Below are 26,985 nucleotides of genomic sequence, written 5' to 3' on the forward strand. Positions count from 1 at the left end.
GTTTTTTGAAAAAGAAAAAGTCAGAATTGTTGCATGTAAATAAAGTCATCCTGAGCACTGTAAAATGTTTGTTGTTTGATACCAGGAAGTGGAGAATGTGCATGAATCCATGAAAATCTTGATTAAAATAGATTGAAACCATAATCCATGGATGTTCAGAGAATCATTTAAATTTAACAATTAATTTAGTTTGTTATTTTCACCATCCACCTTTGAATCTGTTGCAATGCATATACCATTTCTGGCATTATGCTATCATTGCTACTGCATGTCTCATTCACTACTACAATATTTTTTTATTTCACTTACATTTGCGTGGAAACCTTTGACTTGTTTAAAAAAAAAAAACTTTAGTATATTACACAGGAAATCTGAATAATTTGGAACCAGCCATGTGGTCTCGGCAACACAATCTTCATACATTTAACCCCAATTTTTGTAGATAAGGAAATACCTTTACTGCAGAAAAAGTGTTGACGAAATTGAAGGAGAAAAACCTGCACTGCTAAGGCAAGAGGAGAAAGTGAATAACATTGTCTGAAGGAAGCCAGAAGATGTGCAGCTTTTTAAAACTCTCTCTTTAAGTTACCCTCTCACTAATTCTGCAGAAGTGCCCTTCAGATATCAGCTCAGGATACTCAGAGTTCACGGCTCTCAGTTATCACACAATGACTCTCAAACCTTCCCAAATCATGTTTATTGATTCTGAATGTAACGGTTCCCTCTACCTGATGTTTCTGGTACTGCATGGAAATGATGTAATTTATCTGTTTGCCATCCGTTCTGTCCATATTCACCAACAAAGGAGTAGAGAACATTATTCTTCAACTTTTGTCACTCTTGTAGATTTAATGGTACAAATTTAAGGGATTAACAGCTTGTAGCATGTGAAGGGTGTTAGATGTACACCATGATATCCTTGGGTATGTTTTTTTCTTTTTGTTATGAAGTCATGAAATCTAAGCCACAAGGTCCTGGTCTGGTTAGACAGAGTAATGGAAAACTCAATAATGCAACTGTATAAATTAAAAAAAAACCAAAAACCAAGCTCACACAGTCAGTATTGCAAACTGTTTATTTGTAGTAAATGGAAAGTGTGCCATTCAGTGAGAGAAGGAGAAAGAGGGCTGGGCAGTTGGGGACGGTTGATGTCTTTGGTCCATACTCTGGTGGAGGGGACTTTGATAAATCAGTGGGAAAAGAGAAGAAGGCACTTGAGTTTACAGTTGTCTCAGAAAGGTTTTTGAGAAGATGGACAAAGGGTTTACTGGAAGAAATTAATGAACTTTATGTTTTAACCTCCATTAGGCCTAATATGAATATCACATACAAAATGCCCTATGTGAGCACAAATTATATACCTACATATATGTATATACAGTAAGGAAACAAATTAAAAAAAGATTGAGAAAAAAAAAAGAAAAAGAAGAGAATGTGAATTGTTGGATTTATCCCACTGGGAATTCTTTACAGGCAGAGGAAAAGAAAAGAAAAGAAAAGAAAAAAAAAAAAAAAAAAAAAAACAGGCAGAAAAGTTGCACAGGACGAGATAGTTTCTTTGGCGATAACTTAATATCCCTACAGTTAGGAATGTAAAACAAATGGTGATTGAAGGAAGGCAGACAACTTTGCAGATGAGATAATTAATGAATTGTTTAGCATTTGTCCTGCAGCTTTAAATCACTTCATACCGCAGCCCGTTGTTGATGAGCTGGCTCAGATTTTGGTACAACTTCAGTCTATACAGATCTTTGTGATGATATAACCCCCCTACCAGCTGTGCATGCACTTAAAAGGAAACATTTTGGGAAATGTGCTCGCCGTCTTATGGAGCGTCCAGCAAGTTTGGATGAGCAATTGCCTATCTGAACAGGGTTAGCTTTGCTTAGCATAGGCCAGTCTGGCTTTATCCAGCTGTAACACAATGCACCTAATCAGCACATCTGACGCCCATAAATCACATTAAATGTTTTGAAGATTTATTTATTTTTTTAAATTTACATATGACTATTTTGCAGGGTCAGGCTGCATGCCAGAGAACCATATTCAAAAGGGGTGAATTTGTTCCCGAATTAAAGATTTACAACATTTATAAAAAACAATAACTTTAGATTCATAACTTTACTGCATTTAACGATTCTAGTTTGTTACTTTACACAGCTGCAATAGGATAGCTCACAAGCAGTGTGACAGATGCATCCAGTGACTCTGTTATTGCAGCTCTATGCAGCTGTGATTTCTGTTATTGAGGTGCTTAGCAGACAATTTAGTTACACTGGAAATGAAGTTTTTTACTGTAGTCTAGGATGGATACAAGTAAAAAAAACAAAACAAAAACAAAAAAAACCCCACAACACCTGAGAGCTGCTTTTAAACAGATGGGTGGTTCATTACTGCCCTCCTGAGACCAGAAAACTGGAAACACTCACTGCAACTACTGCTGCTGCACAAGGCCACAGTTGCAGTGGTTGTTTATTTTTCCACCCAGTGGTCCCAAGGAGCAAGAATGGAAATATAATTGAAAAGACACAGAAGCAACCTTAATGCTGTAATAAAAGTGGAGAAAAAAAAAAAAAAAAAAAAAAAAAAAGCACCTGGCATAAAAAGCAAAAACTGCTAGTTTTTTCTCTTCCCGAAGCAGCTGTCTTAAAAAAAAAAAAAAATGTTAGGAGGGAAAAAAACAAAAACAAAAACAACAACAACAACAAAAAACAACCCACAATCTGGGCCCGTTTAATGTGAAAGGAATCTACCCAATTCCTGGCTTGATGCCAGACCAAGCTAACTCATTCTTCCAGATAGTTTTGTCTTACTGTAACAAGCTAAAAGCTCATTTCCCATAACGCTAAATCATCCTTTCAAGACAAGCCAGAAAACATTTACCGAAGTTCAGAAACCAGTTTGCATTCTTTTCTCCACAAATACTCACTAATTTAACTACTTATGTAAAGAGTGTTAATCTCAATGGGGCAGGAAAAAAGCTCCCTATGCCCAGAAACCCTTTTAAGAAACAAAAACCCACAAAACAACCCCCCTTTAAAAAAAAAAAAAAAAAAAAATCTGCTCAAAGGAAGACAACATGTTATGAAGAAGATGCAGCAATAATGTAACAACCGATTTTCCACTACAGCCTTTCATATGTACATTAACTACAGGATTATAAGAGGAGGAATCAGCAGGGGGTCCATGTCCCAAACTAAGAGCCCACTGTGAGAGAACGACTTTGAAACAGGCAGTGTCGAAGGATGAGCGATGAGGTATTCGCCAGCTTTTTGTTCACAAACTGGGCACTACGATGAGATTGAGCCCCAACAGCAGCAGCTACTTGGCAGAAAAAAAGAGATCTAAGAAATCAATACAACCCTCCAATGCATTCATCAATTTACTCAATTTTACTTCCATAGATGCACAGAGTGGACATAAAAAGAACAGCCTACTGACGCTAGATATCGATATATCAGCCAATACCCCCCCCCACACACACACACACACACACACTCATAACCATACACAGAATATGGGATCTACTGAAATTGAAAATACTGGGGTCATTATTACGTTTCCAGTAATGTATTTCACAAACTAGGTCGTAACTTAATGTGAAGACACTTCTCGACTCCACACCTCCATCTTCTCAGCGGTGCAGCAGGCACTGCTGAGAGTTTTGTAAACAATGGAGTCACACTGCTGGACAAACTTAATTCTCGTACCCCAAGCATCTTTTTTCTGCATTATGTTGTTTAAAAAAAAACAAAAAACAAAAACAAAAACAAAAAAAACCAAGAAGAAGAAAAGAAAAAAAAGAAAGAGTTTCCGTATCACACAGCATACATGCCAATATCCATAAATCAGTGAATGGCTGATATCTATATCAGTCAGGCAGGAAAAGGGGAAGAATAGATCCTACACTTTGTTTTTGCACATATTCATAAATCACATATCTGCTCTATGAGTACCGTCTGTTTACAAAGCCATCATGATGCAGACATCCATGTTTCTAGAAAGGCAAATGTGAAGTCTGTGACTAAAGGCAAGCACGACATTAATATGCCATTCGTGTGCATATAACAAGAAAAACACAAAGAACAAACGGCCTGTGAATAAATGTTCAGAACTATGAAAAAGCATGTGCACCACAAAGGAGTTTTCCTTTGTTGAGAGTTTTTACATATTTAACATTATTCTACAAAAGGTAATGAGCCCTCTTTGTTATAAAACAATGGACAGCTAGCTAAGAAAAAACAAAAAACAGCACACATGATAACTCCGGCGGCCAGTGGGAGGGCGATACATCACTGCCTTAGGCAATATTAAAAAGGAGTAGTTTGACATTTGACACTGGGATAGGCACTTATCACCTCCATGCAGAGTCAGATGAGAAGGTAGATAACACACTTGTGCTTCAATTAAATAAGGAACTACAAGCAGCAGCCAATCAGTTCAGCATTAAAGCCAGAAATGAGTAACAGCTAGCCTCAAACTTGACCCCCCAGAAAAATCCCAGTTTTGTGCAAAAACCCAGAAAGGATTGTGTGAATTAGTGAATTTAGAGGTGCAGTTTGCCACATTAAGACAGCCAAAGCCGTTACTCTCCTTCTGCAGCCTTCACACCAAGCTAATCTAATCAGCTGCCAGATTCATATTTAGTGTACACGTGTGTTAATCTACTTATGCAACTCAGAGCAAAGAGTGAGGGAAAGCGCACTGACAAATATTAAACTACTCCTTTCAAAAGGGTAACATCTGTGTCCACAGTGTTACTCTCAATACAGCCAAGTCCTAGCGTTAACAAGTTCCCTATGGTTTGTAGCAGCCGTACAAAAAGCTCTGGATTACAGTTTGATATGTCTCTTTTTTCTTTACCTTGCAATGATTAATGACAGTTTGTAGTGTTGATTGCATGTCTACTCTTCAGAAATCCCAGCTAATGCTAGAACTGCTTTCACACTTTCCGTGGTGAAGGCATTGAAATGGTTCTGGGAGACAAGCAGAATAATAAGATCTGAGGTTCGAATCAGAGAGCTGACAAAGCCACAGTAAAAATAGAAAAAGTACTAAGAGTTCAACTTCAATAGTGCACAAATTGTTGCAGGTAATCATGTCGGTCTCTGGCAGTCTGCTTTAACTGCAAAAACTAATATCAGAGACTGACGATAGCATGACAGTAAGATCTCTCAAAAGGGGCCTAAAGATAGAAACTGTTAACCGTCATCAGGAGCGAGAAAAGAAAGAGGAAGAGCAATTACAGAACAGTGAGCGCTTTTCAAGTTTGAAGGATGAATTGATTGATGTGGCGAGGCGGTACTACAGCTCAACTGACGGAAATATGTAAACTTGTATTCTATTCTTCATTAAAAGGAGTTAGTAGGTGGGGAGGAGGTGAAGGGTTGGGGAAGGGTATGTGGAGAGAAGGAGGAGTTCAAGGGTTAGTTGATGGGTTTGATTGAGCTTGTGATTTTTTTGTTTTTTAAATGTCAAGGACCATGTGTTCGTGGAACCCTTTGGGGAAGCCCATTGTGAGAGGGTCGGTCTTGGTTGTGAGAGGATGTGGAGGAATGCGAGGGACCTCTTGAGTTGTTAGAGTGCTGTGATGTAGGCCCAGAGGAGGCACCATCATTCTGATGGCGGTGGTTTGCACGACCAGCGTTCCTGTCATTGTAGGAACCACCGTTATACCGCTGACCACCTGTGTGATAACCTTGTCCGTGGAAGGTACGCCTGTTTCCTTGGAAAATCTGAGGGGGAGAGTTTAAAGTTTGTCAGTGAAGTAAACCAGCATTTGGTCTAATGTCTGACAAACTACGGCTTTCCAGCTGACCTGTTTGGCTGGTGGAGGACGGGTTTCACTTGGGTGGTTACTCTGGATCTGGGTAGGAGCAAGCGTCTCTGGCAGGGTGGGGCTGGCGACAGAAGATGATGTGGAGCTACAGCGGGATCGGTTTGAGTAGCCTGTACGTGGGTGGTAAACTGTGAGAAAATCGACATAGTGAGTCAACACTCAGCGGAAACCTCTGGAGCTCAAAGATGAAGCAAATGCAGAAGTGCCAAAATCTACATTTCCTCTAATGGCTACTTAAAACTAAGTCAATGGCAGCATCAAAAAACACATTTACACCCTGTTATAGAAACTTTTTGGGATCTATTAATAGTTTTCCTTTTCAAAAGATATTTAAAGTGACTCATTTTTTTCTAACTGTTGAGACTTACATTTACAGGTGTGTCTTAAAACAGGAAATTGCAGCTAACAGGCCTCACCTATGCCAGTGACAGTCACTGAACTGGACCACTCCATTGCGTTTGTTTTTTGGAGTACTTTAATGGCTTATCTAATTATTAATATGGCTTGCTGTGAGGTTTTTAAAAAAAAAAACAAAAACAAAAAACCCTCCCACAAGTTTATGCCTTAATTTTGGTGAGTGAAATCCTAGTATTTATATTTCTGTAACACTAATGAACATCGAATAGAACAATGAATGATCTGTCCCAGTGCATTGCACTTGTACAGTTTATGACTACAACTTGTTAACAAAGCTTTTACAAGCCTTAGTCATCAGTCACAGAGGCATGAATGGTCAGTGACCCCAAGTGACCACTGCTTAATAGGGGGAAAAAAAAGTGTATTCTTAACAAATTAGAGAGTGGTTGCAGGCTACCAATTGGTGAAAACAGTTGCAAAGAGGAAGCTTCACCAGAAATCTGGTTACTATGATTTCGGTTGCTAGTAGATTGCTATGATGGATTTACAGCCTGTCTGCAAACACTCTGTAAAATTTCCACTGAGCTGTAGTAAAACTTGGAAAAGTGCAATGTGATTCAGAAACAGCAGCATTCACCTTCAAAGTAAAAGTTTTGCCTTATCTCCAAACTAGACGTTTCATAAGGATAATCCTTTGCTTTTCTCTGGGGAGAACATTCAGCTGTTGCACTTGTTAAAGTTTCACTACCACTTGGTGAGTAGTTGTAGAGCATTTTACAGATGTTATACAAATTACCAAAAATTGCAATTTGCACAGTGAAACTGCAACAAGCTGCTAGCAACCACAGTGGTCATGAGGTGGTTTCAGTGCAGCAACTCTTTCTGACTAATTTCACCCACCAACAGCAACCACTTGCCAGCAAGTTAGGCAATACGTTTCCTAGTTACCAGAGGTTGTCAGGTGGTCACCATCTGGTCTTGCACAGGCCTGTGTGACTGGGCTCTAAGGTGACAACTTAACACTGTTCCCAATGGTCCAAATATGGCAAATTCTGACAACACAAAACACGGCAGTGGCAAAAACACCAATGTTGAGTCTTCAAAAGGTGAAATCCAAAGTGGTCTGATTAGCACAGTCACGGTCAAAATATAAATAAACCAAATGTCTGACATGATTGGACAGCAGCTTCTCCAAAGTATGCAAAGACTAAAAAAAAGAAAGAAAAAAAAAAAAAAAAAAAAAGAGAACACAAACAAACCTCTTTCTCCCTCATAACAGCCAACTTGACATCCTCCTCTTCAGAGGTTAATTAATAAACAGAGCTGCTAACAATATTATCAAAGCGTCCTTATTGCTCCACTATAGTTTCCAACCATAAAAATAGTGCTCTGCTCATTTAGTACTGCATGCTTGCCATATCATAATCATTACTGCATTAGTCATTTCTAGCCTGCTCTTCTTGTATTTTGTGATTTAAGGAAAGGTGTGTCCCAGTCAAGTGTCAGGCATAGCTGAACACAAGTCGGTAAGAGAAATAAATGAGATGACTTTGATACTGTACCTGATCCAAACCCTGCAATGCTCGTCTTCAGCGGTTCAAGTTCAAACGTAAATCTTAGAGCTTTTCCAAGGTCCTCATCGTATTTACGCTCGCTCACAAAGTGCTGCAAATAAAAACATAAATAAATAAAAGTGGGGGGGAAAACCCACCCACGTTGTGTCTTAAAATTTGTTGTTTTCATCTCTACTTTTGTATGCATAAGTAGGAGAATCTGCCTTGAGTTGTAGATTAATTAAAAATAAACACCAATTTCCCATTCAGTCGGTTATGAAATAAAACACCAAGTCAAACTAAGATACTGAAAGACAGCATCAAAGTGGAGCAGCTGTGCTGTGCAGGTACCTTGATGTCTGCACGCAGTTCAGTCAGCTGCTCCTCTGACATGGATGCCGACTTATCTGTCAGCCGCCGGAGCTCCTCTGCTCTCTTCTGCCGGGCGTCCAAGATCATCACTGAAACGTAGCAGCAAAAATATGAACAGATGTGAATGAGTTTAAGGAGGCTTTTTATTATGCAGTCAAATGTCTGCCTGTATTATGTCTTCCACACATTTAAGCAAAAGTTTAAAAACAGAGCTGCACCTAAAGTGATTCTGAGCTGTTAAACTCTAAACTTTAAATTAGGAGGAAAATTTCAGTTAGTCAGTCCTGTTGGCTGCATTAGCGCTAACTGTGAGACACGTCCAACAGCCAATTTGGAAATTTGGCGGACAAAATACATCTGAGGCCACCCACTACTTTAAAAACGGTGCCTTCTCTTAAAGACAAACTGTCCTGTGTGTTAAGAAAGCAAAGACAAGACAGAATTTCCTTTCTTCAAAAAGTAAAAATGATTGAAAATACATTCAAAATGGACCCTCTTCTTTTGCTTAAGTTTAAAATAAGAGGTCTCGTAATCTTTCAGTTTCATCTAAATACTCATCACTCCGTCAGTTTGTGAAATGCAGCCAATCAAAAGAACATCATCTTAAGAGGAAGGGATGGAACTAAAACAGGTTGTTCAGGTAAGGATAACCTGAGAGACAGCACCAGGGCCCAGTATAAGACAAAAGGGATGATAATGAACAATGACTCATCCAAAGCTGCTCTACTAGAATCAAAGAACAAAATATGAAGCTCAAACTGGACTAATGGGTCACCCTGCAGAAATATGCAATTGGTCCCCAGTTCAAAGAAAATGACAAAGATTTCAGTTGAGGGCCCATTATGATGGCTGTCAACTGTGACCTCACCACAACCCTGACTTCATTCATACTGGTGCTGAGGTATGGCAGTATTCACCTGCAATACTGTCTTTAACAATAGGCGTTACCACTCACATCTCATCTCCACTCACTCTACATAAACGATGGTCTAAATCTCTGAGCTTCTGCACTAATACAGTTTCTTATTTGATCAACTGTTCCCTTTATCGGTCACCACACCGGACCATCTGCGCCCATCCCACCCCCAGCATTCTCTTCTGTGAGAAAAACAACATGCCTCTGAAGACATGTCATCTCTTCACCAAACAAAATTTCTCAGTACCGTCTCTTTTTCTGTTGTTTGGTAGCCCCATATTGAACATCCTTTTCCCCAATATATCTATTATCCCTCCTCTGAACATGCTTAAACCATCTTAGCCTTGCTTTTCTAATTTTCTCTCTAAACTGCTCAATCTGCCCAACCTGGTGGTCACCATCAGTGAAAATCTTAAGCGCTGCCACTGGTTAGTGCTGTCAATTATAGCAGGTGTTCACTACCATCTTGTTAACATTCTCCTTCACTTTCTGCTATACTTCTGTCACAAATCACCTCTGACATTCTTCTCCACCTACTCCATCCAGTCCACCCTGTTCATTGCTTTGAATAACTCATTACAGGTACTTAACCTTGTCCACCTCTGGTCATTGTATCTTAACTGCATCTAATAACTTTCATTTCTCTTTTCTCCAAAGCATAGGCTGAAAACGCATACCCACACCTCTCCAGGCTCTCTTCCACCTCCACCTCAAACACATCTGTCACTTCTACTGCACACTTAACCTCTGTCTCACTGTTCTCATACATGTCCTGCACCAGCCTCACACACACTTCTGCCACTCCTAACTTTCTGAAGCAGTACCATTGTTCCTCTCTTGGCACCAGCTTTCTTTAGATCCAAAAAAAAAAAAAAACCCAGTGCAAACATTGCATCCGCACTGGCCTTTCTCAGGATGAAGCCATACTGCTCCTTGTTAATTGTCACTAGCCTACTTAATCTAGCTTCAAAAATTCCTTCCCACATCTCTGTGGTATGGCTCACCAGTTTTATCCCTCTGTAGTTATTACTGTTCTGCACATCACCCTTCTTCTTGAAAATCAGTACCAGTACAGTTCCATTCCTCAGGCATGCTCTCACTCTCCAAGATTCTGTTAACCTACTTAATACTACTAATATCATCATCATCATCATCTACTAAGTCCATAGCCCCTTTCTCCTAGATATCTCCATACCTCCACAGGTATATCGCCTGATCCAGTTTTCTTTCCACTCGTCATCCTCTTCTTGGCTGCCCTCACTTCATTCTCATCTGAACTCCCTTACCCAACTTTCCTCCATCCAGTCTCCTCTGTCATTTTCTTCATTCAGAAGGTCTTCAAAGTCCTTCCATCTTCTCAACATAATCTGTTCACTTGTTAGCACATTTCAATCTCTATCCTTAATTACTTTAACCTTTCCCAATCCTTTCTAGCTTGCTCTCGCTACTTTGTCAATTGATACAAGTCTTTTTCTCTCTCCTTCCTTAGTGTCCAATCATGGCTGTAAAAGCAACAATCATACACCTGTGTGTTTTCAACAAGCACATGACATGTCCCACTCAGACTAATCTTACAGAGGACATCTGACGTACCCACTGGTCTTTAGCACTGCTGATACAGTCCCACAGCCAGGAAAGAAGTTTAACAAATACTTATTTTTTTCTCTTTTTGAAATATATAATCTAAAATAAATATACATATATGTTATCAGTTGTATCACTTTCTCCTGAAGGAAGAGATTCTTAGAGTAAAGTAACTTTTGAGAAAACCTGGCTTTTGTAACATCGGAGGAGGACTAGAGTTTCTTTGCTTTTCTCTCAATTCACCACACGCCTTGCACAAAGACAGCATTGAGTCTCCCTTGACACCTGACACTATTCACTTTTTCCAGGCCTGGAACACACAACACTCTACACTGAGAGGACAGAATAAGAGAGAATGGCCTAGTTGTACAAATATCAGGCCTACATTGTACACACACGCACACACACGCACACGCACGCACGCTCTAGGTGTATCAGGACCTTAAGGCAACACTGCAGTTTAGAAGAAACTGGGACTTGCTGTTCCATAAGATTTCTTTTACAACCTCCAGAAGTGATTTAGGTCAGAGTCTTGGGGCCTTTGAGTCAGGTGATCATATCATGAGAAGAACACAAGCAGCTGCAGGGTGGTATGTGACAAGCATACTGGAAAATACAATACTTACTGGCATCAGCTTTCACTTTGTCCATTTCTGCCAGCAGAGTCACCTCTCTGTCCATTAAACTAGAAAAATAAAGAAAAGAGGGTAAACTTTCTTGAATCGTCTCTGAAACAAGATTGTGCATGACGACTTTGCACTAAAAGTGCAGCAAAATACCAATATGGTTAAACAATAAGACCAATGGGGACAGCAGACTTCTGCCAAGGCTGAAGATTCCTCCACACCATGCACAAATTAAGCCAGAAGGATATTGGAATATTGATCAGTTTAATATTTTAAGAACATCAATATGATGTTTATTTTTATCACTTTAATTCAGCATACATTTATAGAGACACCAAAAGAAATGCACAATTTTGACTCCTCTCATGGTGAAGAATCGTTCCCAAAATTCCTGGATCCAGACTCCAAAAGTTAATTACTTCTAAACTGGACAAAGCTCCACCTCTGGGAAAATATCCATGTAAATCTGTTCATGACTGAGTAATCTTGCTAGACAACAAATAACCCGAGCCTGAGAACACAGCTGCTGAGAACCTTGGCATAAACGCTTCAGTCTTGATGGGATAACACATTTACTGGAGTTTGAGCTCCGTTCTCTGTAGCATTACAGAGTCAGCTGTTACGTAGATGGCCATCTTGTATGCCTCAAAGGTTGCTGTGAGATACTAACGAGAATTATACTACACCCATGGCAAACTTTGAGTGTCTGAGTAATGATGATCGATGGTATCAAACAAAACGAACAAAGCAAATATGGAAATTAAAATTCTTGACCACACTTGTAAATCTAATTATACCGCTTCAGTTTTGTTTCTCAGCTGATGGTTGTTCACAGATTACAAATAAAAGAAAGCCACAATGTAGCTTTTCTGTCTAAAAAGCTGAAACACGACACAGCGGTGTTTAGGATCCATTTTCGACAATAACCAGCTACCTGCTTTTGTACCGGCTGCCTCAATACAATCTTCTAGTTTACTGACAATAAAACAAAAAAGTTTTCACGAGTGTTTCACAGAAGTGGAAGTCTTAGCCACGGAATTGAAGTAAGAGCCTCTTAAGAGTTGTAGGTGTTGAACAATAACAAACCGATCTGTCTTTTATCTTTGTTAAAGTGAATAACTGTTAAAAGTTTTATAAGTCAGTGGCAGCAGTGGTCTGAAGCCAAGAGTGGAGCTGAATGGATATCCTCACAGTCAACCACAGCATCAGGTTTCAGCTTTTGAAAGATGAACAATGGCTGCGCTCTATGAGAATTTATAAGGAATACACTTTATCAACGTGCAAATGTTTCAGTTAATCTTTTTGCTTTGCCGAGTTAGACCTAATAACCTGAGGTTTTGTAGACGATACTCTGTAATAGCCAGCTTGGACTAAACCCAGATAATCTTCAACCAATTAGTTATTAGTGAGCTCCTAATCTACTGCCAGCTACTTCAGCATTTACTAAAGTCTCATGAGAATGATCACTACAGTCATCTTATCCAGCTGAATTATCAGGGGCTTAACGGGCATGGATTTTTCTTCTTGCTCAGACCAGCAGTACCTATGAAGTTTGTAAGCCATTTAAAGAACACCCTAAAGTAGACAAACCACTAAAACTGGACAATTAAACTGGTTAGTAAATCCTGTTAACATGAACTGTATGCCTAATGTGAAAAAAAAAAAATTCAACTGCAAGTGTAAATCCAGGGATTAAAGACAAATTACTACAATGAAATAATATGTAAAATATTTAGTTTGTTATTATCTTTAATAAAGTGTTCTAAATCAGTCATTTTTTTCTGCACACACCAGAGGCTCTATGAAAGCAATCCAAGGTTCAACACATGGACCTCTTTTACCATTATGCAAAGTTGCACCACCAAGAAGGACAAAGGTAACTGAGCAGCACCTATAAAAATGCAATAATGCCTGAACTGCTTTAGTGAACATGCAACACAAATCTGAGAAATGAAATTGGAACTAAGATCTATTTTTACATTCTTCTTTGCTTTTCTGAAACAATTTTCTTCTTAATGCATCTCTCGTCACGGTCTATTTAGACTCAAAGATTCTAAATTATTTCAGGGTTGTCTTACAAATATAGAGGCTTGTTGTCACGGTCACAGGAGTGAAAATTATTTCCCGATATGTTTCTACTTACTTACTTAAAAAAAAAACAAAAAAAAAAAACACTGTCTTGCTAAACAGGACCCACAAAGTTTAAAGAAGTTCACACAAAATTAAAAGCAGTGTTTTTACAACTTCAGACATTAATTTTAGATCAAACTACCTGAGACATCTGTAGAGACCTGCAGACTAGCTTTATCACTTTATGTTATTTGGAAGTAGTGTTTATAAATATACTATTAACAGCACAGAATATTGTCAATATAATATCAATATACTTTTTGATTGTTAAATAAAAACACAATTTTACTTCAACATCAACTGCATGACAACAGGCAGATTTAAAATGAATTCCCATACCAGCTCTGTAGTTCAGCAAATGTCTGCTTCATCCTTTTTACTGAGGAGTCCATCTCCTCTTTGACCACCATCCTGTAGCGAGTCAGTGATGCAGTACATCTCTGCAGGTCCTTCACAGAGCGGTCAATGTTGGAAGCTGAGAAGGAGAGAATAAGGAAAAGTTAAGCAAGAGTTTTGGGGCTACGACACATTTGTTTTCATGTTACCTTTGCCCTTGGTTGTGAGGCACAAAGAAACAATATGGATAGAATAAAATGGGCTTCTGGAAATAAGAGCCATGTCTAACCCATCTTCTTTACTCCTGATGATCCTTGCTCATCTGTGTTGGATGCTAATGAGGCAGAGGGATGATGTGAATTTGAGTTTGGCCTTTGTCGTGACTTATTGCCTCTGGGAGCCTGGTGAGTTCTTCCTCCTGGCTGAGAGGTGGGACTTGGAGCACTACCTTGACTTTCTGCTTCTGCACCTGTGAGAAAACAAAGTACTTGTCAGGACACAAAGTAAATAATTATAAAACTACCCTCATGTGCTCCTCCGTGAATCGCAACCTTATCGTGGTGGAGGGGTTTGTGTGTCCCAGGGATCCCAGGGGCTATGTTGTCTGGGGGCATTTGCCCCCTGGTAGGGTCTCCCATGGCAAATTGGTCCTGGGTGAGGGACCAGACAAAGAGCGATTCAGAAGACCCCTATGAAAAAACACCGAGGGAACAGTTTACCCTGCCCGGGATAGGGTTACCGGGGCCCCGCCCTGGAGCCAGGCCCGGGGAGGGTGCCCGAGGGCGAGCGTCTGGTGGCCGGGCCTTAGTCCATGGGGCCCGGCCGGGCACAGCCCGAAGAGGAGACATGGGCCCCATCCTCCCGCAGGCCCCACCACCCGCAGGAGGCGCCATAGGGGTCGGGTGCATTGTGTGCCGGGTGGCGGCCAGGAGCGGAGGCCCTGGCGGACTGACCCCCGGCTGCCAAGACTGGCAATAGGGACATGGAATGTCACCTCTCTGGTGGGGAAGGAGCCTGAGTTAGTGCGTGAGGTTGAGAGGTACTGGCTAGATATAGTCGGGCTCACCTCTACGCACGGCTTGGGCTCTGGAACCAGTCTCCTGGAGAGGGGCTGGACTCTGTCTCAGTCTGGAGTTGCCCCTGGTGAGAGGCGGCGGGCTGGGGTGGGTATTCTAATATCCCCTCGGCTTGCTGCCGGTACGTTGGTGTTTTTCCCGGTGGACGAGAGGGTTTGTTCCCTGCGCCTTAGGGCGGGGAACGGGTCCTGACTGTCCATCTGCGCTTATGCGCCGAGTGGCAAGTTCGGAGAGTACCCAGCCCTTCTTAGAGTCCCCTGGGGGGGGGGTGCTGGGAAGGTGCTCCACCTGGAGACTCTGTTGTCCTGCTGGGAGACTCAATGCTTCACGTGGGTAACGACAGCGAGACCTGGAGGGGCGTGATTGGGAGGAACGGCCTCCCTGATCTGAACCCGAGCGGTGCTTTGTTATTGGACTTCTGTGCTAATCACAGTTTGGCCATAACGAACACCTTGTTCGAACATAAGAGTGTCCATAAGTGCACGTGGCACCAGGACGCTCTAGGCCGTAGGTCGATGATCGATTTTGTAATCGTATCACCAGACCTGCGACCATATGTTCTGGACACTCGGGTAAAGAGAGGGGCTGAGCTGTCAACTGATCACCACCTGGTGGTGAGTTGGATCAGGTGGCGGGGGAGGACGCTGGACAGACCTGGTGCACCTAAACGCGTAGTGAGGGTGTGCTGGGAACGACTAGCAGAGGCCCCAGTCCGCGAGATCTTCAACGCACACCTCCGGCAGAGCTTCAACAGCATTCCGAGGGAGGCGGGGGACATCGAGTCCGAATGGACCATGTTCAGCGCCTCCATTGCCGAAGCTGCTGCATTGAGCTGCGGCCGCAAGGTGGTTGGTGCCTGCCGTGGTGGTAATCCCCGAACCAAATGGTGGACACCAGAGGTGAAGGGAGCCACCAGGCTGAAGAAGGAGTCCTATCGGGCTTGGTTAGCCTGTGGGACTCCGGAGGCAGCCGACAGGTATCGACAGGCCAAGCGGAATGCGGCTCGGGCAGTGGCTGAAGCAAAAACTCGGGTGTGGGAGGAGTTCGGAGAGGCCATGGAAAAAGACTTTCGGACTGCCTCGAAGAGGTTCTGGCAAACCGTCAGGCGTCTCAGGAGGGGAAAGCGGTGCTCTACCTGCACTGTGTATAGTGCTGGCGGAGCGCTGCTGACGTCGACTGAGAAAATTGTCAGGCGGTGGAAGGAATACTTCGAGGACCTCCTTAATCCCACTGACGCGTCTTCCAAGGAGGAAGCAGAGTCTGGGGATGAGGGGAATGACCCGCCAATTTCTGGGGGCGAGGTCACTGAGGCAGTTAAACAACTCCTTGGTGGCAGAGCCCCTGGTGTTGATGAGGTCCGCCCCGAGTTCCTGAAGGCTCTGGACGTTGTAGGGCTGTCCTGGCTGACACGCCTCTGCAATGTTGCGTGGAGATCAGGGGCAGTACCCGTGGATTGGCAGACCGGGGTGGTGGTCCCCATCTTTAAGAAGGGGGACCGGAGGGTGTGTTCCAACTACAGGGGGATCACACTCCTCAGCCTCCCCGGGAAAGTCTATGCCAGGGTGCTGGAAAGGAGAGTTCGTCCGCTAGTCGAACCTCTGATGCAGGAGGAACAATGCGGTTTTCGTCCTGGTCGCGGAACACTGGACCAGCTCTTCATCCTCTCGAGGATACTTGAGGGTGCATGGGAGTTTGCCCAACCAGTCTACATGTGTTTTGTGGACTTGGAGAAGGCATTCGACCGTGTCCCTCGGGGTGTCCTGTGGGAGGTGTTGCGGGAGTATGGGGTGTCTGGCCCATTGCTACGGGCCATTCGATCCCTATACAACCGTTGCAAGAGCTTGGTTCGCATTGCCGGCAATAAGTCGGACTCGTTCCCGGTGGGTGATGGGCTCCGCCAGGGCTGCCCTTTGTCACCGGTTCTGTTCATAATTTTTATGGACAGGATTTCTAGGCGCAGCCAAGTGGCGGAGGGCTTTCGCTTTGGTGGCCTCAGGATCTCATCTCTGATCTTTGCGGATGATGTGGTTCTGTTGGCTTCATCGGGTGAGGGCCTCCAGCTCGCACTGGAGCGGTTCGCAGCCGAGTGTGAAGCAGCGGGAATGAGGATCAGCACCTCCAAATCTGAGGCCATGGTTCTCAGCCGGAAAAGGGTGGAGTGCCCACTCCGGGTCGGGGATGAGGTCCTGCCCCAAGTGGAGGAGTTCAAGTATCTCGGGGTCTTCTTCGTGAGTGATGGGAGAAGGGAGCCGGAGATCGACAGACGGATTGGGGCTGCAGCTGCAGTAATGCAGACGCTGCACCGGTCCGTCGTGGTGAAGAGGGAGCTGAGTGTAAAAGCGAAGCTCTCAATTTACCGGTCGATCTACGTCCCTACCCTCACCTATGGCCACGAGCTGTGGGTAGTGACCGAAAGGACGAGATCGCGGATACAAGCGGCGGAAATGAGCTTCCTCCGAAGGGTGGCTGGCATCTCCCTTAGAGATAGGGTGAGAAGTTCGGCCATCCGGGAGGGGCTCAGAGTAGAGCCGCTGCTGCTCCACATCGAAAGGAGCCAGTTGAGGTGGTTTGGGCATCTGGTAAGGATGCCCCCTGGGCGCCTCCTGGGTGAGGTGTTCCAGGCATGTCCCACCGGGAGGAGGCCCCGGGGCAGACCCAGGACACGCTGGAGAGATTATATCTCTCGGCTGGCCTGGGAACGCCTTGGTGTTCCCCCGGATGAGCTGGAGGAGGTGGCTGGGGAGAGGGAGGTCTGGGCCTCTTTGCTTAGGCTGCTGCCCCCGCGACCCGGCCCCGGATAAAGCGGATGAAGATGGATGGATGGATGGATGGATGGATACCCTCATGTGAAAAAGCAGAATCTATTACGGACAAGGTTCTTGGTATTTTCTATTTGTAGTACGCTTGTAGCACTTGCTGCACTGGTTTCTGACAGCATTTGAGCATGCTTTGGTTGCATGCAACTCTTATGAAGGGAAATGAGGGATGGCATTCACCAAAGCACACTAAAAGACCTCTGGATATAATTTGATTAAGAATTCTCTTTTTAAGATTTATTTGCATTTGTACCAACAACCAGCACACGGAAACAGTCAAATGGGCCTGAAGAGCTTGTGGCTAAACCATAAATAAAATAAAATAGCAAGTTGCTCACTCAGGCTAAGTCAGCAGACCATGTGGTTCACTTTAAACCCCCCCCCCCCCCCCCCCCCGCCCAAAAGAAACAAAACTGCCTAGTCACACATTTCAGGAGGACATTTTTAAACCACTAAGATTACAAGTACACACTTCCCCACTGAACTTTGATTTTGATTAGATAACACCAAATTAATTTCTTCAAGTTAAGTAATAAATAACTCTCTTTACCAGCATGTAGATTAGAGCAGAGCCTGTTGCTAAGTTTCATTGATAAAAATCTAATGAGACTTTCACACTGTGTCCTTGGCTCACTTAAGGTGACCTTCCTGCAGTTAAGTCATATAACAAAAATATTTGTCCAGGAACAGATTTACTTTAAAAGGTCAAATAAGGTTCAGGTTGTAAGAGCAGCAATTTGCATGGCCATAAATTACTCTATCCATCCATCACATTTTAGCTGAACAGTTGCATTTACCGGTGGTTTCGGATGTAGCAGGTTCAGAGTCCAGCTCGGCTGCATCCAGGGAGGCAGAGTCCAAGTGTTCACTCAGCGAATCAAGAGACTCTCCGTCCATTACTGAGCCGTTGGCATGAAAGCCATTCAGCTCGTCCTTGCCCTCTTCGGGCGATGTGGCCTCAGGTGGAGCAGGTTCTGCTGGGGCTTCTGGCTGAGGTTTGGGCTTCTTTTTCTTCTTGGGCTGAACAGTAGGATATCAGTGTCAGCCTTCTTTTTTTTTTTTTTTTTTTTTTTTTTTAAATCATCTTTTACTATCAGTGCAGTGATATTAACTAATTCAGTGCATGCAGAAAAGGGAAAGCTTTGATTTAAATGAAAATTAAGGTTTTGGCAGAAGAATTTACTAAACAAATCCATGCATTTTAGAACCAATGAGAGCAGATTAAAATGTCATCAATGATTTGAAACTAAATCTTTTACTAAGAAACAGTGACATAAATATGCCAACTCAACAAAGAGACGTTTAAGACGTAGGCTTTGTGGTTCTCACCTTCTTTTTTCCAGTGACATTCCACTCCTTCAGGATCTCAGCTGCACTGCCTGCGGTGTAAACCAAACAATGATGACGAAGGTACACGCTGACACATGGCAGATTGAAAATTTTGTAATACCATCTGAACATATGAATGCCTCGAGGCGTTGTTTAGACACGGCTAACTAAGGAAACAAAAGAGTAGTCTGACGTAGAGACACAACGCTCCTTTGCTATAATTAAACCTGCCAAACCAAAGGCATGTAAATGATACGCAACTACAGAATGCAAAGCATGGCAGGCATGACGGTGAAAAAAATTTAAGGTTAAGGACAAAAAAAAAAAAAAAAAAGTTCAGTGTACATGTTAACATGCACACTGTAATTACAGGACAGTTCAAAGAAATCATTAAAGGCACAGAATTACAGCGACATTCATGCCCACGACCTGTGTCTGTAAACACAACTCTACTTGTGGAGTGAGTGAAGTAAGCTGCATTAAATATCAAATTACAAATTCACTTTTACAGAAATATCCTGTCACACAACATCACAGTAGCTTTCAGAGATTTGGTGTTCTCATACCTTCTAAAAAAGCCTGCACGGCCTTATCGACGCAGTTCTCAAAATGCTGTAACACCAGCACAATCTCATTGTTGCTTTTGTTGGGGACGACCGCCCTGACAGCACTGATCTGTGAAGCATAGTGAACATTAGCACTGACAAGCATAAGGGCCCTCAAACATGTACGGAAAATACACTTCAAGTAAGAAGTGGCTGTAGGACACGATAATGCACTATTAATGTAGAAATACACAAAGCTTTCATTTTGGTCAGTGAAAGAATGATACTCCATGGCAACTTCAGTCAATACAACTGTTCGAATGGTTTGAAAATTCGACTGTTAATGCAACTATATAATCAGACAATCATATCGTGCATGTAGACAAGGTCAAGACAACCTGTTGAAGTTTAAACTGAGCATCAGAATGAAGAAGAAAGGTGACTTAGGAGAAGTGTGGTGAATGGTTCCTGAAATCATCTGAAACTGGTTTCTTCAACGTGACAATTAGTTCACTGCACTCAAAAAACCTCCACAGTCAGCATAACGCAATCATGGATCTAAATCTAAACAAACACCAGAATCTGTCTGATGCCATCATGCTGATATGGACCAAAGCCTGTAAGGAATGTTCCCAGCACCTTGCTGAACCAATACCACAAAGAATTAAAGTAGGGACTAGCAAGTGGCCAGTGAGTATATCGGACACTTTAATGAAATATTTTTGCTTTTCACCATTTAATTTAACAAAAATGTAAAATAACTTTTGGGATCCTATATAAAACTCCCCAGAACTGTTAAATTATAGTTTAACAGCTTTAAAGATGCTTCCTGTCATGGGATTAAGTGATACATACCTATATAGCTCTCATTTTTCAAGATAAGATAAGATATCTGTTAAGCTGGTGAATCTGATTTTTGCTCTACTTCAACATAAATCATGCTCTGACAATTTGCCTTCTTATGTTTACTGTCGCCAAAAAGCTACTTTCCAGGAACTTGCTGTACACATCTCACAGTAAATGAAACTGAATGTCAAGCTTTAGGAGCATCCAATTTTGGCAGCAGATAAGAATCCAATGATTAGAGATGGTAATCGAGAACTAGTTTGAGATAGTACAATCCATCAAAATCATGCCTCCAATGTTATCAGTTCTATTTATCAATGCTGACATGCCATTTTTGATGCACTGCAAGACAGTGGCGTCAAGCTCATAGCACTGACTCACATGCAGGTCTACAGATATCTGTTTACTCAGGTATTTGCATTTTGTTTCAGTTGAGCTTTTATGCAGTGTACATTATCTTTAAATTAATATAAAGCTCCTAACTGTTCAATTATTGTGCTGATTTTTGCTGAAAAAAAAAAAGAAAGAAAAAGAAAAAAAAAGACGCAATTTCAGCAATGTAAAACCTTGTGTAATCTCTTGAATGTATTTTGTGATTCTTCTTCTATAATTTCATTCTAATCTTAATTCCATCTACAGCCATAGCCACAAATGAGAACAAATATTTTGCAATTTGATGTTTCAGATTAAGGCCTCCAAAAAAAAAAAAAGTAGTGCAGCACTACTCCTGAGGAGTGTGTAAATTTCTTACCTTCTCCTTCATCCTCTCAGCCGTTCCACCCTGGGACATGACCATTTTTGAACGGGTATCAAACACCACTCCGGATGTATCTGGAAAAATATAGTAGAAACTCAACTGCATTGTCCATTTAACTCTTCAATTGTACTTGCAAACCTCTGTAGAGCATCATTTGCAAAACAAAACCACCAGCAGACATCTTTAGAGATATCCTGGAAAAAAAAAAAAAAGTTGCTGGCCACCTTTATAAATATACTAATCAGGTTACAGCTGCAGAATTATTATTGTGAAACAGACATGTGACGTGACATGTTAATCTACATGATAAAAAAACAAAATATTTACATATGAAATTGAGAAAATAGATTTTGCTTCCTGTATGCAAATAAACAAATGTGAAAAATGAAGATGCCAGCCTCACAGGACTGTGGAGGTGGAACGATGTGTTATTTAAGCATGTAAGCACAACCACTTCAGATACAAGCACAAAGGAAGCGCTTAAAAAAAAGGAAAAAAGAAGACTTCATCACATCTGTGCCTGAACTGTCTGGAACACGGATCTCATTTTAATGACTAATAACCAATGATAGCATCCAAAAAGACATTCTTTCAAGAAGGAAAAACTTCAGAGTTTCTTCTAGCAGGAGGAGAATAAATCTGGCTCACTGAGACAAGCAGCTGAGTCAAGGTAAAATGAGATCTCTTCCTGTAAGGTCAGATGACACTAATCTTTAAAATGATAAACAAAGGCCTTCAGCTGAATGCGAAGAGTCAGAGTGAAGTCCACGGTTAATCTCTAGCCATTGAAAGACACAAGAGGGAGGAAACTGCTGAGCCCTTGTAAAAGTTGTTTTTCTCATGCATGGAAGTAGGTTAATGTCACTGTAAATATCCACAGCTCCAATTCGCTGTAAAAGTACAGCCATCTGCACGTACTTTCAGGACAACTCCATTAGATTCTAGCTGAAAACAATCATGCACACATTTATTTGTTGAATAATTTATTGCTGTGACCCATCTGTAACTCAATTCTTGTGCACCATATAGAGATACAGTATTGTGCAAAAGTATTGCACCATCCTTCGTGTCCCTTTTGCTAGGGAAATGGACATAGCAATTCGTTGAAACGGGTACATGGAAATGCAGTATAAAGGCTATATCGTATTGAGAGAAAGTCAGCACTAGCATGACCACCTTTATTGTGTAACACAGTCTGAACTCTTTTAGAGAAGGTTTCTTGTTTTTTTTAAGTCATCTTCAGGAATAGTTCTCCAGGCTTCATGAAAGACAAAGCTCTTGTCTGGATGTTGTGATCAATTCTCTATCAAATAGATTCCACACTGCTTCAATAATGTTGAGGTCTGTGGGTTGGGGAGGCCAATCAATGACTGTTTTTGTTTTTTTTGTATGCTTTTACAGCATTGGCAGCATCTTTGATCATTGTGTTGCTGAAGAATGAAGCTACTACCAATCAGATGCTTTCCAGACGGCATCGTATGACGTTTCAAAAACTGATTGTACTTTTCTGCATTCGTAAGTCCAATTTTGAAAAGGTCCCCAACCCCACTGGCTGAAATGTAGCCCCAAAACGTTACAGAACCTCAATTGTGTTTTACAGATGGCTAATGATGATTATTTGAACCAGACAACTTCAAATTTGACTTCAGTCCATAAGACGGTAATTTGCTATACATCAGCTGTTTCTCTGCCATTTTCCTTCCTTAAGAATGGCTTCTTAACAGCCACCCTTTTACTGAGACCATTTCTGTCGTTGATATTGTTCATCTGCTGTAGATAGATTTTTTTAATGCCTCCCAGTTCTTTTGACATCTGCTTCTCAAGTTTCATTTTTAAAAAAATTATTTTAAAAGAAGAACACTCTTGAGATATGCCATGGTTTAAGCTAATAGCACAAAAATCACCTTGGTGGTGAAAAAAACAATCTTAAATCTGTTATCCTTGGCATTTTTTCAAGGACTGAACTAAACAATGGGAACAAATGATGTGCTTTTGCAACAGGCTGCTAGTAAAAAACGTTCCTAAAGATGCAATATAAAATTGGTTCTTTGCAAACATTTTTATTATATGTGGACACAACACTGGTTCCTCCTTTCAGATAAGCACATTTTAATGCTTGATTCATATGACAGTGTTAAGTGGCTTGAAAAACAAACACATCATTCCTCTGAAAATTGTCAGGTAGAAAGACTTAACTGAAAATGGGTGAAAAAGCAGTCATTGTCCAAAGAAAAAGTTTGAAAGACCTTCAGAAAGCCCGGAGAGCTATTCCTGAAAACCACTTTAAAATAAATGACAAAGTCTGGTTCCTTGGAAGAAAACTATAAAGATATGTGATTACATCAAGAACTTTCCAAGTACTTTACAATAAATTACATTGTATTACATTTATATTTTGTCTTAACCCTTACCTTTTTGGCTGTTTTTCTTTGCCATGTTGTCACACAGAAGTATCCAAGAAAATCCCTGCTGTTTATTTTCTGCAGTGTATACTCCTTCAAATATATTCAAGCTGATGCAGAGCTAACGGGTCCAAATGTGACAAAACTTTCAGTTGGAGTTGCTTTCGGTAGAGAAGAGCTCAATGAGGCTCAGAGCAGGCAGAAGGGTTGGAAGAAAAAGGTTCAGATCCAAACCGTCACCATTCAGTCAAAGATTTGGGTTTTCCCCTTTGCTCTACCCTCACTAAATCTGTGGAATGAAAGAAAAAGAAGAAAAAAGAACAACTCAGAACTAGTGATAAAGAAGTGGTTTCATGTCAGTATCTAAATGTAGGAATAATAAAATACATTTAAAAAAAAAAAAAAAAAAAAAAGAAACCCCAACTGTGGTCATGCTGTACCAAGTAAAAATGCAGATACCACCCTTCCCTTTTCTATGATCTGAGAAAAAAAAAAAAGAAGAGAATGAAAACTAAATCCATTTCCTCTGGCTATGAAATATGAATGAAAAACAGATTTCAATAAATTATTGTCTGTCTGGCGGAGAGTCCTCAAGAAAAAAAAAAAAAAAAATCTGCAGTTTATATTGTCCTTGGCAGAAAAGCTGCATATAATTGGGAAGAAAAGTTTAGCAGGGTTTCAGATTAACACATTTTTAGGGGCATTTCCTTTTTCTCGGTTGTCTACAGGAGTGGTGGGTGATAATGCTGTGCTGGCAATGGTGTTGTAGTGTGCGGCCTTTGATTGGGCTGGTGACAACTGTGTGCAAATATCTGCAAGTGTATTTAAAAAAAATTTTGTGTGTGCAATTTAAAACTACTTTGAATATTCTACGTTTTCTGGCAGTCTCTATGACGGCTACACTGGGTCTGAAGTCTAAAATGACTTTTTCTTTTCTTTTCTTTTTTTTAAATACCTTTGGACACTTTTACAATTTATTTTCTTTAGTGGAAATTAAACAGGACGAATAAGAGTCGGTGATGTCAGACATTACATAAGGTTTGGTTTTTGTATAATGACATGGATTCTTAATTTAGACAAAACTACTGAAAGTACAATTTTGCAATTTCTTCATTGTGGGGAAAAGCATCTGTAAATCCCTATTACACTCTTGGAAATTTTACAGTCATCATGCTTAGTAATCAATATAGCAGACACATTCTCTTGTCCGTCTCACTGCTGCTTTATGTGAACTTTATTTAATTATGCCCACTCTAGCCTTAAAATTGCTTCAGTCAGACCTCCAGTAGTCTGGATCCAGTTTTATGGACCAGCTGTTTGTAGCTTATAGTTTTCCCTTTCTGATCCTGGTTCACCAGAAACGGAAACTTAAAAGGCTGTAGAAGCCAACACCCTCTTGATTAGGACTTGGCATGCCATAGTCCCAGTTCCACCACACCTTTACAGACGTCAAACTCACATACACGCATGATCAACAAGTGACACTGCACAAGCCACTCATGCAAAGGCACCGAGATGCACTGTGTTTATCAAGAGGGATGGTTCTCCAGCGTTCAAGAGTGCCAGGTGCACTCCTGTTGAGTGATGCCATTAAAAAGAAAATGCCAACACAGCACTCTTGACGCAAAAAAGTTTGGGCTTCAAGGAAGTTACATGCGTGTGTGGCAGATTTAAGATGAAAAGCACTGATAAACAACATACAAACAATCCAATCACCAGGTAGTTTTGTTTTTTTATTTTTAGGTGGTTTTTTTTTCTTTGCTGTAATTTAATCTCTGTTAAATTCCTGCCAGAGAAGCCAGTGATCGCAAGGTTCACAATTAATTAAACCTGTCGGGCATGACTAGAAAACCTAGACTACCTCCTAAGACGTTAAGTGTAGCTGGCTAATCAGAGAGAGATATATAAATACCCCCTCATCCGTTGCTGCATCTTAACTAGCATCTTGCATTATATTCCAGCTCAAAGCCTGAGTAATAAGGATCGCTACAGAAGCGGAAAGGCTTCCCACAACCCCCCAAAACATCCCAATCTTTTGTGAAAGGACCTTCACGACAAAGATCGGCCATAAAAAAAAACCGAACTTCGCGTTTATTGTAGCGGAACAATCCGCTCAATTCAGCCTGTTATGTAATGTTACTGTTTTATTTGTTCGCTTTTAAAAGAATATCTACACATTTTTGCAAACTCTTGACTGAAAGCAACTTGCACAATGGGGGTCTCGGTCCAGTCTTTCATCAGAAAGCAGCTCACTGCACGTATTTGGCTGAAGTCCGGAGGTTACGTTACCGTTAGCGTGCTAACATTACCTAACGTTTATAGCATCTCTGCAAGGCTCTGCCTCACTGACCGCAAAAAAAATCTCCGTCGCATTAAATTAGCCCCCCAAAAAACACGGAGAATGTATGCATAGCTAAATGCAGCACATCAGACAAACAACCCCTCTCTGGAGGGTCCTCTGGATGCCGCTTTGGCTAACGTTAGCGCGCAGCTAGCAGACCGCTTGGCTTTTATTAGTCGGGTTTGTGCTGTAAGTCTAGCCGTCACTCGGCTGCTTAACTTTAGCGTTAAATACTCCGCTGCTGTTAAAGCATGTTTTTTTTTTAAAAGTCTAATAGCACAAAAATATAATCTAAAAATCACAAATACGTACTTGTTGGCGGCAGCAAGTGAACAGTAGCTTCTGGAAACGAGTGTCCGCAGCTCCTACCACCAGCCGTCTTTAATGCCAAGTAGTCTTGCTGTGGGCAATATTTTCCTCGACCAGACTACTTCGGGTTGCCAGATTGGATTGAAAGAACGCCCCTTTTAACATTCAAACAGGATGTGAAATGTGCTACAGCATAGTTACTGTAGTTAGTATTTTTTGTATTATTTCGCTTTACGATTTTTTTTATTTGCAAGATCGACTAGCTTTCTTAAATTTAGTTTTTGTTCTATAAGAATATTTGGTTTTACTTTTTTATGTAGGATTTCCTTTGTAAATAAAAATACTGAGTTATTATCTAAAAATTTAGCGAGGTGGTTAGCACTGTTGCCTCACAACAAGAAGGTCCTGAGTTCCACCATCCACCATGTGCCAAGCGCCTTTCTGCGTAGACTGCATGCTTTCTTCGGGTACTCTAGCTTCCTCCCACTATCCACAGGCATGCAGTTAGTAGAGTTAGGTTAACGAGTGGCTCTAAATTGTGAGTGTCTTGCACGACATGCAGAGCAGTCGTGTGGACCCTAAAGACCCTGATATTATAGTCAGACACAAAAGTATTAACTAGTAGTTAACTCACATGTAGAGTCAACAAAAGCACATTTCCTGAGTTTGAATTTTACTCATTTTATGAGTATATATAGTTTCATTGAGTTTACTTTTTCTTTATTTACATTTCCTAATTTTTTACTAGTACATTTAGTTAGGGGCCCCAATTAAGTCCCCTTCCCTTTTTTTTAACCGCATTTCTTTTTACAGTTGCATGGAACTGCATTAGTGAATAAACTCATGCATTT

General features: G+C 41.3%; 1 protein-coding gene across 1 annotated transcript; it reads right to left on the reverse strand.

The window, feature by feature from the left end:
• Window positions 1-1,061: 1,061 nt before the first annotated feature.
• spats2 (spermatogenesis associated serine rich 2) lies at window positions 1,062-26,272 on the reverse strand. The gene is made up of 13 exons (XM_085146287.1): window positions 26,138-26,272; window positions 23,494-23,773; window positions 21,077-21,156; window positions 19,501-19,609; window positions 18,935-18,984; window positions 18,403-18,625; window positions 14,003-14,182; window positions 13,717-13,852; window positions 11,248-11,306; window positions 8,101-8,210; window positions 7,759-7,861; window positions 5,819-5,967; window positions 1,062-5,735 (listed from the first exon to the last, which is right to left on the reverse strand). The coding sequence occupies exons 2-13, from the start codon at window positions 23,516-23,518 to the stop codon at window positions 5,475-5,477; spliced, it is 1,485 nt and encodes a 494-aa protein (XP_085002413.1). The 5' UTR covers window positions 23,519-23,773; window positions 26,138-26,272; the 3' UTR covers window positions 1,062-5,474.
• Window positions 26,273-26,985: the final 713 nt, after the last annotated feature.

This window comes from Neolamprologus multifasciatus, chromosome 20 (genome assembly GCF_963576455.1).
Source record: "Neolamprologus multifasciatus chromosome 20, fNeoMul1.2, whole genome shotgun sequence".
NCBI lineage: Eukaryota > Metazoa > Chordata > Actinopteri > Cichliformes > Cichlidae > Neolamprologus > Neolamprologus multifasciatus.

Excerpts from the sequence above, each read along its gene's own strand:
- spats2 (XM_085146287.1), bottom strand. The coding sequence starts at position 23,518 with ATGGCAAAGAAAAACAGCCAAAAAG. Across the intron at positions 18,626-18,934 it reads ATGTCACTGGAAAAAAGAAG|CCCAAGAAGAAAAAGAAGCC; the intron begins GTGAGAACCACA and ends CCTACTGTTCAG. Across the intron at positions 8,211-11,247 it reads CAAAGTGAAAGCTGATGCCA|TGATGATCTTGGACGCCCGG; the intron begins GTAAGTATTGTA and ends GCTACGTTTCAG.